This window comes from Ascaphus truei, unplaced genomic scaffold (genome assembly GCF_040206685.1).
Source record: "Ascaphus truei isolate aAscTru1 unplaced genomic scaffold, aAscTru1.hap1 HAP1_SCAFFOLD_3061, whole genome shotgun sequence".
Classification (NCBI taxonomy): domain Eukaryota; kingdom Metazoa; phylum Chordata; class Amphibia; order Anura; family Ascaphidae; genus Ascaphus; species Ascaphus truei.
Window position 1 is genome coordinate 12501 of NW_027456029.1, and position 14018 is coordinate 26518.

Below are 14018 nucleotides of genomic sequence, written 5' to 3' on the forward strand. Positions count from 1 at the left end.
CGAGAGGGAGCGCGTGAGTAACCAGAGAGCGCGCAGAGAGAGCGCGCAGAGAGAGCGCGCAGAGAGAGCGCGCAGAGAGAGCGCGCAGAGAGAGCGCGCAGAGAGAGCGCGCAGAGAGAGCGCGCAGAGAGAGCGCGCAGAGAGAGCGCGCAGAGAGAGCGCGCAGAGAGAGCGCGTGAGTAACCAGCGTGCGCCCGGAGAGAGCGCGCGCGCAGAGAAAGCGCGCAGAGAGAGCGCGCTCGTTACTCTGCCCCACGATGGAGATCCCCAGGAAGTTATATTTCTCTGCCGGGGGCGAGAGGGAGCGCGTGAGTAACCAGAGCGCGCCCGGAGAGAGCGCGCAGAGAGAGCGCGCAGAGAGAGCGCGCAGAGAGAGCGCGCAGAGAGAGCGCGCAGAGAGAGCGCGCAGAGAGAGCGCGCAGAGAGAGCGCGCAGAGAGAGCGCGCAGAGAGAGCGCGCAGAGAGAGCGCGCAGAGAGAGCGCGCAGAGAGAGCGCGCAGAGAGAGCGCGCAGAGAGAGCGCGCAGAGAGAGCGCGCAGAGAGAGCGCGCTCGTTACTCTGCCCGACGATGGAGATCCCCAGGAAGTTATATTTCTCTGCCGGGGGCGAGAGGGAGCGCGTGAGTAACCAGAGAGCGCGCAGAGAGAGCGCGCAGAGAGAGCGCGCAGAGAGAGCGCGCAGAGAGAGCGCATGAGTAACCAGCGTGCGCCCGGAGAGAGCGCGCGCGCAGAGAAAGCGCGCAGAGAGAGCGCGCTCGTTACTCTGCCCCACGATGGAGATCCCCAGGAAGTTATATTTCTCTGCCGGGGGCGAGAGGGAGCGCGTGAGTAACCAGAGAGCGCGCAGAGAGAGCGCGCAGAGAGAGCGCGCAGAGAGAGCGCGCAGAGAGAGCGCGCAGAGAGAGCGCGCAGAGAGAGCGCGCAGAGAGAGCGCGCAGAGAGAGCGCGCAGAGAGAGCGCGCAGAGAGAGCGCGCTCGTTACTCTGCCCCACGATGGAGATCCCCAGGAAGTTATATTTCTCTGCGAGAGGGAGCGCGTGAGTAACCAGAGAGCGCGCGGAGGGAACGCGCAGAGCGCTCAGAGAGCGCGCAGAGAGAGCGCGCAGAGAGAGCGCGCTCGTTACTCTGCCCGACGATGGAGATCCCCAGGAAGTTATATTTCTCTGCCGGGGGCGAGAGGGAGCGCGTGAGTAACCAGAGAGCGCCCGGAGAGAGCGCCCGGAGAGAGCGCGCAGAGAGAGCGCGCAGAGAGAGCGCGCAGAGAGAGCGCGCAGAGAGAGCGCGCAGAGAGAGCGCGCAGAGAGAGCGCGCAGAGAGAGCGCGCAGAGAGAGCGCGCAGAGAGAGCGCGCAGAGAGAGCGCGCTCGTTACTCTGCCCGACGATGGAGATCCCCAGGAAGTTATATTTCTCTGCCGGGGGCGAGAGGGAGCGCGTGAGTAACCAGAGCGCGCCCGGAGAGAGCGCGCGCGCAGAGAAAGCGCGCAGAGAGAGCGCGCAGAGAGAGCGCGCTCGTTACTCTGCCCCACGATGGAGATCCTCAGGAAGTTATATTTCTCTGCCGGGGGCGAGAGGGAGCGCGTGAGTAACCAGAGCGCGCCCGGAGAGAGCGCGCACGCAGAGAGAGCGCGCAGAGAGAGCGCGCAGAGAGAGCGCGCAGAGAGAGCGCGCAGAGAGAGCGCGCAGAGAGAGCGCGCAGAGAGAGCGCGCTCGTTACTCTGCCCCACGATGGAGATCCCCAGGAAGTTATATTTCTCTGCCGGGGGCGAGAGGGAGCGCGTGAGTAACCAGAGCGCGCCCGGAGAGAGAGCGCGCGCAGAGAGCGCGCGCAGAGAGCGCGCGCAGAGAGCGCGCGCAGAGAGCGCGCGCAGAGAGCACGCGCAGAGAGCGCGCGCAGAGAGCGCGCAGAGAGAGCGCGCAGAGAGAGCGCGCAGAGAGAGCGCGCTCGTTACTCTGCCCCACGATGGAGATCCCCAGGAAGTTATATTTCTCTGCCGGGGGGGGGGGGGGCGAGTGAGTAACCAGAGCGCCCGGAGAGAGCGCGCGAGCAGAGAGAGCGCAGAGAGCGCGTGAGTAACCAGAGAGCGCGCGGAGAGAGCGCGCAGAGAGAGCGCGTGAGTAACCAGAGCGCGCCCGGAGAGAGCGCGCGCGCGCAGAGAAAGCGCGCAGAGAGAGCGCGCTCGTTACTCTGCCCCACGATGGAGATCCCCAGGAAGTTATATTTCTCTGCCGGGGGCGAGAGGGAGCGCGTGAGTAACCAGAGAGCGCGCAGAGAGAGCGCGCAGAGAGAGCGCGCAGAGAGAGCGCGCAGAGAGAGCGCGCAGAGAGAGCGCGCAGAGAGAGCGCGCAGAGAGAGCGCGCTCGTTACTCTGCCCCACGATGGAGATCCCCAGGAAGTTATATTTCTCTGCGAGAGGGAGCGCGTGAGTAACCAGAGAGCGCGCGGAGGGAACGCGCAGAGAGCGCGCGCAGAGAGAGCGCGCTCGTTACTCTGCCCGACGATGGAGATCCCCAGGAAGTTATATTTCTCTGCCGGGGGCGAGAGGGAGCGCGTGAGTAACCAGAGCGCGCCCGGAGAGAGCGCGCGCGCAGAGAAAGCGCGCAGAGAGAGCGCGCAGAGAGAGCGCGCAGAGAGAGCGCGCTCGTTACTCTGCCCCACGATGGAGATCCCCAGGAAGTTATATTTCTCTGCCGGGGGCGAGAGGGAGCGCGTGAGTAACCAGAGCGCGCCCGGAGAGAGCGCGCAGAGAGAGCGCGCAGAGAGAGCGCGCTCGTTACTCTGCCCCACGATGGAGATCCCCAGGAAGTTATATTTCTCTGCCGGGGGCGAGAGGGAGCGCGTGAGTAACCAGAGCGCGCCCGGAGAGAGAGCGCGCGCAGAGAGAGCGCGCAGAGAGAGCGCGCAGAGAGAGCGCGCAGAGAGAGCGCGCAGAGAGAGCGCGCTCGTTACTCTGCCCCACGATGGAGATCCCCAGGAAGTTATATTTCTCTGCCGGGGGGGGAGGGGGCGCGTGAGTAACCAGAGAGCGCGCGGAGAGAGCGCGCGCACAGAAAGAGCGCAGAGAGAGCGCGCTCGTTACTCTGCCCCACGATGGAGATCCCCAGGAAGTTATATTTCTCTGCCGGGGGGGGAGGGGGCGCGTGAGTAACCAGAGAGCGCGCGGAGAGAGCGCGCGCACAGAAAGAGCGCAGAGAGAGCGCGCTCGTTACTCTGCCCCACGATGGAGATCCCCAGGAAGTTATATTTCTCTGCCGGGGGGGGAGGGGGCGCGTGAGTAACCAGAGAGCGCGCGGAGAGAGCGCGCGCGCACAGAAAGAGCGCACAGAGAGCGCAGAGAGAGCGCGCTCGTTACTCTGCCCCATGATGGAGATCCCCAGGAAGTTATATTTCTCTGCCGGGGGGGGGGGGGGGGGGGGGGGGGGGCGAGAGGGAGCGCGTGAGTAACCAGAGCGCGCCCGGAGGGAATGCGCGCGCAGAGAGAGCGCGCAGAGAGTGCGTGAGTAACCAGAGCGCGCCCGGAGGGAACGCGCGCGCAGAGAGAGCGCGCAGAGTGCGTGAGTAACCAGAGCGCGCCCGGAGAGAGCGCGTGCGCAGAGAGCGCGCGCAGAGAGCGCGTGAGTAACCAGAGCGCACCCGGAGAGAGCGCGTGCGCAGAGAGAACGCGCAGAGAGCGCGTGAGTAACCAGAGCGCGCCCGGAAAGAACGCGCGCACAGAGAGAGCGCGCATAGAGCGCGCGTGAGTAACCAGAGCGCGCCCGGAGGGAACGCGCCCGCAGAGAGAGCGCGCAAAGAGAGCGCGCAAAGAGAGCGCGTGAGTAACCAGAGCGCGCCCGGAGGGAACGCGCGGGCAGAGAGAGCGTGCAGAGAGAGCGCGCACAGAGAGCGCGCACAGAGAGCGCGTGAGTAAGCAGAGCGTGCCCGGAGGGAACGCGCGCGCAGAGAGAGCGCGCAAAGAGAGCGCGTGAGTAACCAGAGCGCGCCCGGAGAGCGCGCACAGAAAGCGCGCACAGAGAGCGCGCACAGAGAGCGCGTGAGTAACCAGAGCACGCCCGGAGGGAACGCGCGCGCAGAAAGAGCGCGCAAAGAGAGCGCGCACAGAGAGCGCGTGAGTAACCAGAGCGCGCACAGAGAGCGCGCACAGAGAGCGCGCACAGAGAGCGCGCACAGAGAGCGCGCACAGAGAGCGCGCACAGAGAGCGCGCACAGAGAGCGCGCACAGAGAGCGCGCACAGAGAGCGCGCACAGAGAGCGCGCACAGAGAGCGCGTGAGTAACCAGAGCGCGCCCGGAGAGAACGCGCGCGCACAGAGAGCACGCACAGAGAGCACCTGAGTAACCAGAGCGCGCACGGAGAAAACGCGCGCGCACAGAGAGCGTGCACAGAGAGCGCGCACAGAGAGCGCGCACAGAGAGCGCGCACAGAGAGCGCGCACAGAGAGCGCGTGAGTAACCAGAGCGAGCCCGGAGAGAACGCGCGCGCACAGAGAGCGCGCACAGAGAGCGCGCACAGAGAGCGCGCACAGAGAGCGCGTGAGTAACCAGAGCGAGCCCGGAGAGAGCTCACGCGCTGAGAGAGCGCGCAGAGAGAGCGCGTGAGTAACCAAAGCGCGCCCGGAGAGAACGCGCGCGCAGAGAGAGCACGCACAGAGAGCGCGCACAGAGAGCGCGCACAGAGAGCGCGTGAGTAACCAGAGAGAGCCCGGAGAGAGCGCGTGCGCAGAGAGAGCGCGCAGAGAGCGCGTGAGTAACCAGAGCGCGCCCAGAGAGAACGCGTGCGAAGAGAGAGCGCGCACAGAGAGCGCGCAGAGAGCGCGTGAGTAACCAGAGCGCGCCCGGAGAGAACACGCGCGCAGAGAGAGCGCGCAGAGAGAGCGCGCAGAGAGAGCGCGTGAGTAACCAGAGCGCGCCCGGAGAGAGCGGTGCGCGCAGAGAGAGCGCGCAGAGAGAGCGCGTGAGTAACCAGACCGCGCCCGGAGAGAGCGCGCACGCAGAGAGAGCGCGCAAAGAGAGCGCGCGTGAGTAACCAAAGCGTGCCCGGAGAGAGCGCCGCGCAGAGAGCGCGTGAGTAACCAGAGCGCGCCCGGAGAGAACGCGCGCGCAGAGAGAGCGCGCAGAGAGAGCGCGCAAAGAGCGCGTGAGTAACCAGAGCGCGCCCGGAGGGAACGCGCGCGCAGAGAGAGCGCGCAGAGAGAGCGCGTGAGTAACCTAAGCGCGCCCGGAGAGAATGCGCGCGCACAGAGAGCGCGCACAGAGAGAGCGCGTGAGTAACCAGAGCGCGCCCGGAGGAGAACGCGCGCCCGAGAGAACGCGCGCACAGAGAGCGCGCACAGAGAGCGCGCACAGAGAGCGCGCACAGAGAGCGCGCACAGAGAGCGCGCACAGAGAGCGCGCACAGAGAGCGCGCACAGAGAGCGCGTGAGTAACCAGAGCGCGCCCGGAGGGAACGCGCGGGCAGAGAGAGCGCGCAGAGAGAGCGCGCAGAGAGAGCGCGCACAGAGAGCGCGTGAGTAAGCAGAGCGTGCCCGGAGGGAACGAGCGCGCAGAGAGAGCGCGCAAAGAGAGCGCGCACAGAGAGCGCGTGAGTAACCAGAGCGCGCCCGGAGAGCGCGCACAGAAAGCGCGCACAGAGAGCGCGCACAGAGAGCGCGCCACAGAGAGCACGCACAGAAAGCGCGCACAGAGAGCGTGCACAGAGAGCGCGCACAGAGAGCGCGTGAGTAACCAGAGCGCGCCCGGAGGGAACGCGCGCGCAGAGAGAGCACGCAGAGAGAGCGCGTGAGTAACCTAAGTGCGCCCGGAGAGAATGCGCGCGCACAGAGAGCGCGCACAGAGAGAGCGCGTGAGTAACCAGAGCGCGCCCGGAGAGAACGCGCGCACAGAGAGCGCGCACAGAGAGCGCGCACAGAGAGCGCGCACAGAGAGCGCGCTCGGAGAGAACGCGCGCGCACAGAGAGCGCGAGAGCGCGCACAGAGAGCGCGAGAGCGCGCACAGAGAGCGCGAGAGCGCGCACAGAGAGCGCGCACAGAGAGGCGCCACAGAGAGCGCGCACAGAGAGCGCGCACAGAGGAGCGCGCACAGAGAGCGCGCGAGTAACCAGAGCGCGCCCGGAGAGAACGCGCGCACAGAGAGCGCGCACAGAGCGCGTGAGTAACCAGAGCGCGCCCGGAGAGAACGCGCGCGCACAGAGAGCGCGCACAGAGCGCGCACAGAGAGCGCGCACAGAGAGCGCGCACAGAGAGCGCGCACAGAGAGCGCGCACATGAGAGCGCGCACAGAGAGCGCGCACAGAGAGCGCGCACAGAGAGCGCGCACAGAGAGCGCGTGAGTAACCAGAGCGCGCCCGGAGAGAACGCGCGCGCACAGAGAGCGCGCACAGAGAGAGCACGCAGAGAAAGCGCGTGAGTAACCAGAGCGGCCCGGAGAGAACGCGCGCGCAGAGAGTGCGCAGAGAGAGCGCGCAAAGAGAGCGCGCAGAGAGATATTTACCCTTGTTTAGTGTGACAGTAATAATGTTCAGAGACATCGTAGAATCTGTCACACTGCTGAATGACGACGTCTAAAAGATAAGAGAGAGAGTGTCATACGGGGGAGGGACAGTCTCATTCTGTGTCACCCTGCGGGGGGAGGGACAGTCTCATTCTGTGTCACCCTGTGGGGGGAGGGACAGTCTCATTCTGTGTCACCCTGCGGGGGGAGGGACAGTCTCATTCTGTGTCACCCTGCGGGGGGAGGGACAGTCTCATTCTGTGTCACCCTGCGGGGGGAGGGACAGTCTCATTCTGGTGTCACCCTGCGGGGGGAGGACAGTCTCATTCTGTGTCACCCTGCGGGGGGAGGGACAGTCTCATTCTGTGTCACCCTGCGGGGGGAGGGACAGTCTCATTCTGTGTCACCCTGCGGGGGGAGGGACAGTCTCATTCTGTGTCACCCTGCGGGGGGAGGGACAGTCTCATAGCTCCTTCTGTCTGTGTCACTGTGTCACCCTGCGGGGGGAGGGACAGTCTCGTTCTGTGTCACTCTGCGGGGGGAGGGACAGTCTCGTTCTGTGTCACCCTGCGGGGGAGGGACAGTCTCATTCTGTGTCACCCTGCGGGGGGAGGGACAGTCTCATTCTGTGTCACCCTGCGGGGGGAGGGACAGTCTCATTCTGTGTCACCCTGCGGGGGGAGGGACAGTCTCATTCTGTGTCACCCTGCGGGGGGAGGGACAGTCTCATTCTGTGTCACCCTGCGGGGGGAGGGACAGTCTCATTCTGTGTCACCCTGCGGGGGGAGGGACAGTCTCATTCTGTGTCACCCTGCGGGGGGGAGGGACAGTCTCATTCTGTGTCACCCTGCGGGGGGAGGACAGTCTCATTCTGTGTCACCCTGCGGGGGGAGGGACAGTCTCATTCTGTTTCACCTGCGGGGGGAGGGACAGTCTCATTCTGTGTCACCCTGCGGGGGAGGGACAGTCTCATTCTGTGTCACCCTGCGGGGGGAGGGACAGTCTCATAGCTCCCTTCTGTCTGTGTCACTGTGTCACCCTGCGGGGGGAGGGACAGTCTCGTTCTGTGTCACTCTGCGGGGGGAGGGACAGTCTCGTTCTGTGTCACTCTGCGGGGGAGGGACAGTCTCATTCTGTGTCACCTGCGGGGGGAGGGACAGTCTCATTCTGTGTCACCCTGCGGGGGGAGGGACAGTCTCATTCTGTGTCACCCTGCGGGGGAGGGACAGTCCTCATTCTGTGTCACCCTGCGGGGGGAGGACAGTCTCATAGCTCCCTTCTGTCTGTGTCACTGTGTCACCCTGCGGGGGAGGGACAGTCTCGTTCTGTGTCACCCTGCGGGGGGAGGGACAGTCTCATAGCTCCCTTCTGTCTGTGTCACTGTGTCACCCTGCGGGGGGAGGGACAGTCTTGTTCTGTGTCACCCTGCGGGGGAGGGACAGTCTCATTCTGTGTCACCCTGCGGGGGAGGGACAGTCTCGTTCTGTGTCACCCTGCGGGGGAGGGACAGTCTCATTCTGTGTCACCCTGCGGGGGGAGGGACAGTCTCATTCTGTGTCACCCTGCAGGGGGGGGGGGGGGGGACAGTCTCATTCTGTGTCACCCTGCGGGGGGAGACCCCCCTCTCACCCTCTCCAGGCGGGGAGGTCTTTGCTTGCGTCGGCGCCGGTGCCGTTTCAGAAGCCGTGAGGCGCCTGCTCTGCTCCGTTGAGCTGCTGAACCTGTGAGGGGGGCGGGGGGGGTGGGGGGGAGAGAAGATTTGAGCACTGTGTCAGCCCACGTTCTCCCCTGGCCCCCCCCCCCTGGTTCTGTGCCCCCCGTTACCGGCTCATGGTGTCGTCCTCCTCAGAGTCACAGATACTCGTCTCGATCTCACTGGTCAGAAGTGTTGATGCCGACTCGTAACCAGCGAGGTGCCTGTCCAACCGGCCGTTAACCCCGCGCACGCTGCCTGTAACACACACACCGCCCGTTAACCCCGCGCACGCTGCCTGTAACACACACACCGCCCGTTAACCCCGCGCACGCTGCCTGTAACACACACACCCCCCGTTAACCCCGCGCACGCTGCCTGTAACACACACACCGCCCGTTAACCCCGCGCACGCTGCCTGTATCACACACAACGCCTGTTAACCCCGCGCAGGCTGCCTGTAACACACACACCGCCCGTTAACCCCGCGCAGGCTGCCTGTAACACACACGGCCCGTTAACCCGCGCAGGCTGCCTGTATCACACACACCGCCCGTTAACCCCGCGCACGCTGCCTGTAACACACACGGCCCGTTAACCCCGCGCACGCTGCCTGTAACACACACGGCCCGTTAACCCCGCGCAGGCTGCCTGTATCACACACACCGCCCGTTAACCCCGCGCACGCTGCCTGTAACACACACGGCCCGTTAACCCGCGCGCGCTGCCTGTAACACACACACCGCTGTTAACCCCGCGCTCGCTGCTGTATCACACACAACGCCTGTTAACCCCGCGCAGGCTGCTGTAACACACACACCGCCCGTTAACCCCGCGCTCGCTGCCTGTACACACACACCGCCCGTTAACCCCGTGCAGGCTGCCTGTAACACACACACCACCTGTTAACCCCGCACACGCTGCCTGTAACACACACACCGCCCGTTAACCCCGCGCACGCTGCCTGTAACACACACACCGCCCGTTAACCCCGCGCACGCTGCCTGTATCACACACAACGCCTGTTAACCCCGCGCAGGCTGCCTGTAACACACACACCGCCCGTTAACCCCGTGCAGGCTGCCTGTAACACACACGGCCCGTTACCCCGCGCAGGCTGCCTGTAACACACACACCGCCCGTTAACCCGCGAGCGCTGCCTGTATCACACACCACACACACCGCCCGTTTAACCCCGCGAGCGCTGCCTGTAACACACACACACACCGCCCGTTAACCCCGCGAGCGCTGCCTGTAACACACACACACCGCCCGTTAACCCCACACGCGCTGCCTGTAACACACAACGCCCGTTAACCCCACGCGCGCTGCCTGTAACACACAACGCCCGTTAACCCCACGCGCGCTGCCTGTAACACACACCGCCCGTTAACCCCGCGCACGCTGCTTGTAACACACACACCGCCTGTTAACCCCGCGCACGCTGCCTGTATCACACACCGCCCGTTAACCCCGCGCTGCCTGTAACACACACCGCCCGTTAACCCCACGCGCGCTGCCTGTAACACACACCGCCCGTTAACCCGCGCTCGCTGCTGTAACACACACCGCCCGTTAACCCCGCACACGCTGCCTGTAACACACACACCGCCTGTTAAGCCCGCGCACGCTGCCTGTATCACACACCGCCCGTTAACCCCGCCGCTAGCGGCCTGTAATACACACCGCCCGTTAACCCCGCGCTGCCTGTAACACACACACCGCCCATTAACCCCGCACACGCTGCCTGTAACACACACCGCCTGTTAACCCTGCGCATGCTGCCTGTATCACACACACCGCCCGTTAACCCCGCGCACGCTGTCTGTAACACACACTGCCCATTAACCCCGCGCACGCTGCTTGTAACACACACCGCCCGTTAACCTCGCACACGCTGCCTGTAACACACACGCCCGTTAAACCCGCGCACGCTGTCTGTAACACACACTGCCCATTAACCCCGCACACGCTACCTGTGACACACCGCCCGTTAACCTCGCACACGCTGCCTGTAACACACACCGCCCGTTAACCCCGCGCTGCCTGTAACACACACCGCCCGTTAACCGCGCGCACGCTGTCTGTAACACACACTGCCCATTAACCCCGCACACGCTGCCTGTAACACACACCGCCTGTTAACACCGCACACGCTGCCTGTAACACACACCGCCCGTTAACCCCGCACGCGCTGCCTGTGACACACACCACTGTTAACCCCGCGCTGCCTGTGACACACACCACCTGTTAACCCCGCGCTGCCTGTAACACACACTGCCCATTAACCCCGCGCTCGCTGCCTGTAACACACACCGCCCGTTAACCCCGCACGCGCTGCCTGTGACACACACCACCTGTTAACCCGCGCTGCTGTGACACACACTGCCCGTTAACCCCACGCACGCTGCCTGTAACACACACCACCCGTTAACCCCGCACATGCTGCCTGTATCACACACCGCCCGTTAACCCCGCGCACGCTGCCTGTGACCCACCGTGCTCGCTGCTCTCCCGCCTCCGCGCTCGCTCCCTCCTCACGGATATCACAGACTCAGTCTCCGTCTCCTGGTCCAGGTTCTCGCGGCTGCCGGAAACCGTTGGGACTGGGGGGGGGGGGGGGAGAAGCCGCGTTACCCGGGACATCCTCTGACAGGAGGGAGCGTGCGCACCGCCGCTCCGCTCATACTCACTGGAAGGAGGGCGGTCTCGAGTCCCCGATGCCACTGGTCCGCTCTGCGGGGGGCGGTGGCAGTGGAGGAGGGGGAGGGGAAGGAGAGGGTCTCAAATCGGCGGGGGGAGGCGTCTGATCGGGCGGAGAGGTCTCGGAGGACACCAGCTGGGGGAGGGGGGGGAAGGGTTAATACCCCGCCTCAAAGCATGCACACGAGGGGTTAATCCCCCGACCACCGTAAGGGATATAAAAAACATGGTGTATTCATCCGTTGCACCCCAGAATAAGGGCTTCATGAGGCCCCGCAGGGGCCCGGGGCTTGTCATCTGCATGCACATGCGTGTGCGTGTGGCATGTTACTCAGCGGGGAGTATACACCAGACGTGCGTGGCGTGTTATTCAGCGGGGAGTATACACTAGGCATGTGGCGTGTTACTCTGCGGGGAGTATACACCAGGCGTGTGCGCGTGTGGCGTGTTATTCAGCGGGGAGTATACACCAGGCGTGTGTGCGTGTGGCGTGTTACTCTGCGGGGAGTATACACTAGGCATGTGGCGTGTACTCGGCGGGGAGTATACACCAGGCGTGTGCGCGTGTGCGTGTTATTCAGCGGGGAGTATACACCAGACGTGCGTGGCGTGTTTACTCAGCGGGGATGTATACACTAGGCATGTGGCGTGTTACTCAGCGGGGAGTATACACCAGGCGTGTGTGCGGCGTGTGACTCAGCGGGGAGTATACACCAGGCGTGTGCGCGTGTGGCGTGTTATTTAGCGGGGAGTATACACCAGGCGTGTGCGCGTGTTATTCAGCGGGAGTATACTCCAGGCGTGTGCGCGTGTGGCGTGTTATTCAGCGGGGAGTATACACCAGGCGTGGGCGGGACCCTCCTCACCCCCGGACTTACCCACGACACCACGCGCCCGTTGAAACACGGTAGCATGGCGTTGTCATCCGAGATCTCCTCCTTCACCACCCTGCGGGAGTATAAAGGTACCGGGTCACACGTGGTTATACAGCAGGACTTAAAGCCCAGGGGTACACACTTTATACATTATATACAGTCATAAAGAGTATGCATGCGTGTCTGGGAGCTCCATTATATCAATGGCTCAAAGATGTATTCCCAGCACCTATGCATCATACGCACGGTATACTCATACGCACGGTATACATCAGTGAATGTCAGGTGTGTGTACACTGATATACCCCATCTATATACGTACACATCCTATCTATATACTGGAGATATATGTTCACACACACTATATACTGAGATACCCTATATGTACACACACGCACACCCCTATGTATACACTATATGTTCATACACACACAAAACACCTATATACTGAGATACCCTATGTACACACACACACACCTATATACTGATACACCTCATCTATATAACGTTTTATATGTACACACACCTGTATACTGATATACCTGATCTATATACCAATATAGATTACACAGAGAGAGAAACATGGGATCCATCAGGATCGATATATAGATAGAGAAAGATATACACACGCCTGTAGTACTCTGTATGGTTAGTAGTATAGGTATAAGGTGATATACACACGCCTGGTAGTACTCTGTATGGTTAGTAGTATAGGTATAAGGTGGTACTACCTATAGTATGATTGGGTTACATAGTAAATAGACGAAGTCCCCAGCAGGAAGAGGTGTTTACACATTTCAGATCTAAAAAATATCTCATCTAAATATCTATATCTATCTATCATCTATCTCTACGAGATTAGGAGATCTCGAGTCGCGGTCCATGGCCTTGAAGAAGTACATTATGTGGCTGCGGTATATATACACAGTATATAGAAGGGTGCCGTGTGCGTAGGTGGGTGAGGGGTGTAGCAGTGTATAGTAATAGTGTGTATAGCAGTATATATATATAGATATATACCCGAAGTCGCGGTCCATGGCCTTGAGAAGTACATTATGTGGCTGCGGTCACAGTATATAGAGGGGTGCAGTGTGCGTAGGTGGGTGAGGGGTGTTGCAGTGTATAGTAATAGTGTGTATAGCAGTATATATAGATATATACCGAAGTCGCGGTCCATGGCCTTGAAGAAGTACATTATGTGGCTGCGGTATATATACACAGTATATAGAGGGGCGCAGTGTGCGTAGGTGGGTGAGGGGTGTAGCCGTGTATAGTAATAGTGTGTATAGCAGTATATATAGATAATATACCCGAAGTCGCGGTCCATGGCCTTGAAGAAGTACTTGACGTGGCTGCGGCCCAGCGCCGCCCGGAAGTCCCCGCAGACGGATGGCCGCGGCCGGGACCGGCACCTTCACCAGGTACGGGGTCTCCTCCTCGTCCAGGTGATAGATCACCTTGGTCTCCCCGCCGCTCCCCGCCATGCTGCGGCCTACCTCCTCCCGGGGAGCCGCGGCCTGGCGTACCTCCTCCCGCGGCCTGGGGTACCTCCTCCCGGGGAGCCGCGGCCTGGCTGCGGCCTACCTCCTCCTGCGGCCTGGCGTACCTCCTCCCGCGGCCTGGCGTACCTTGCTCCCGGGGAGCCGCGGCCTCACGTACCTCCTCCTGCAGCCTACCTCCTCCCGGGGAGCGGGAACCGGAGGCGAGCGGGGGGCTGACGTCACTGCGCACGCTGCACGTTCCCCGCCATGCTGCGGCCTACCTCCTCCTGCGGAGCCGCGGCCTCGCGTACCTTCCTACCGGGGAGCGCGTGCGTGCGGAGCGCGAGGAGGTCTGACGTCACTGCGCACGCTGCCCGCGCGGCCTCGCCTACTTTCTTCCCGGGGGAGCGCGTGCGTGCTGAACGCGAAGGGGGTGGGAGGGTCTGACGTCACCGCGCATGCTGCACGCGCGGCTCACACGCGAGAGCAGGGCGGGAAATGTGCAGGGAGGCCACGCCCCGTGTGTGTGCGTGCGTGCGTGCGTGCGTGCGTGCGTGCGTGCGTGCGTGCGTGCGTGTGCGTGCGTGCGTGCGTGCGTGCGTGTGCGTGCGTGTGTGTGTGTGTCAGGTGGTGTGTGTGTCAGGTGTGTGTGTCAGGTGTGTGTGTCAGGTGTGTGTGTGTGTGTCAGGTGTGTGTCAGGTGTGTGTGTGTCAGGTGTGTGTGTGTGTGTGTCAGGTGTGTGTGTGTGTGTCAGGTGTGTGTGTGTGTGTCGAGGGTGTGTGT

The 14018-nt window shown here is 62.9% G+C and overlaps 1 protein-coding gene across 1 annotated transcript in view; it reads right to left on the reverse strand.

The window, feature by feature from the left end:
• The window catches only part of LOC142483201 (segment polarity protein dishevelled homolog DVL-2-like), a gene marked incomplete at its 3' end in the record, with an annotated part of 22602 nt that extends 8873 nt beyond the window's left edge, over nt 1–13729 (reverse strand). The window contains 9 exon segments of the mRNA XM_075583269.1: nt 6484–6553; nt 8113–8178; nt 8180–8204; nt 8308–8434; nt 10675–10781; nt 10870–11015; nt 11758–11827; nt 13065–13132; nt 13134–13729. Of these exon segments, the coding sequence (XP_075439384.1) occupies nt 6484–6553; nt 8113–8178; nt 8180–8204; nt 8308–8434; nt 10675–10781; nt 10870–11015; nt 11758–11827; nt 13065–13132; nt 13134–13238 (784 nt within the window).
• Nucleotides 13730–14018: the final 289 nt, after the last annotated feature.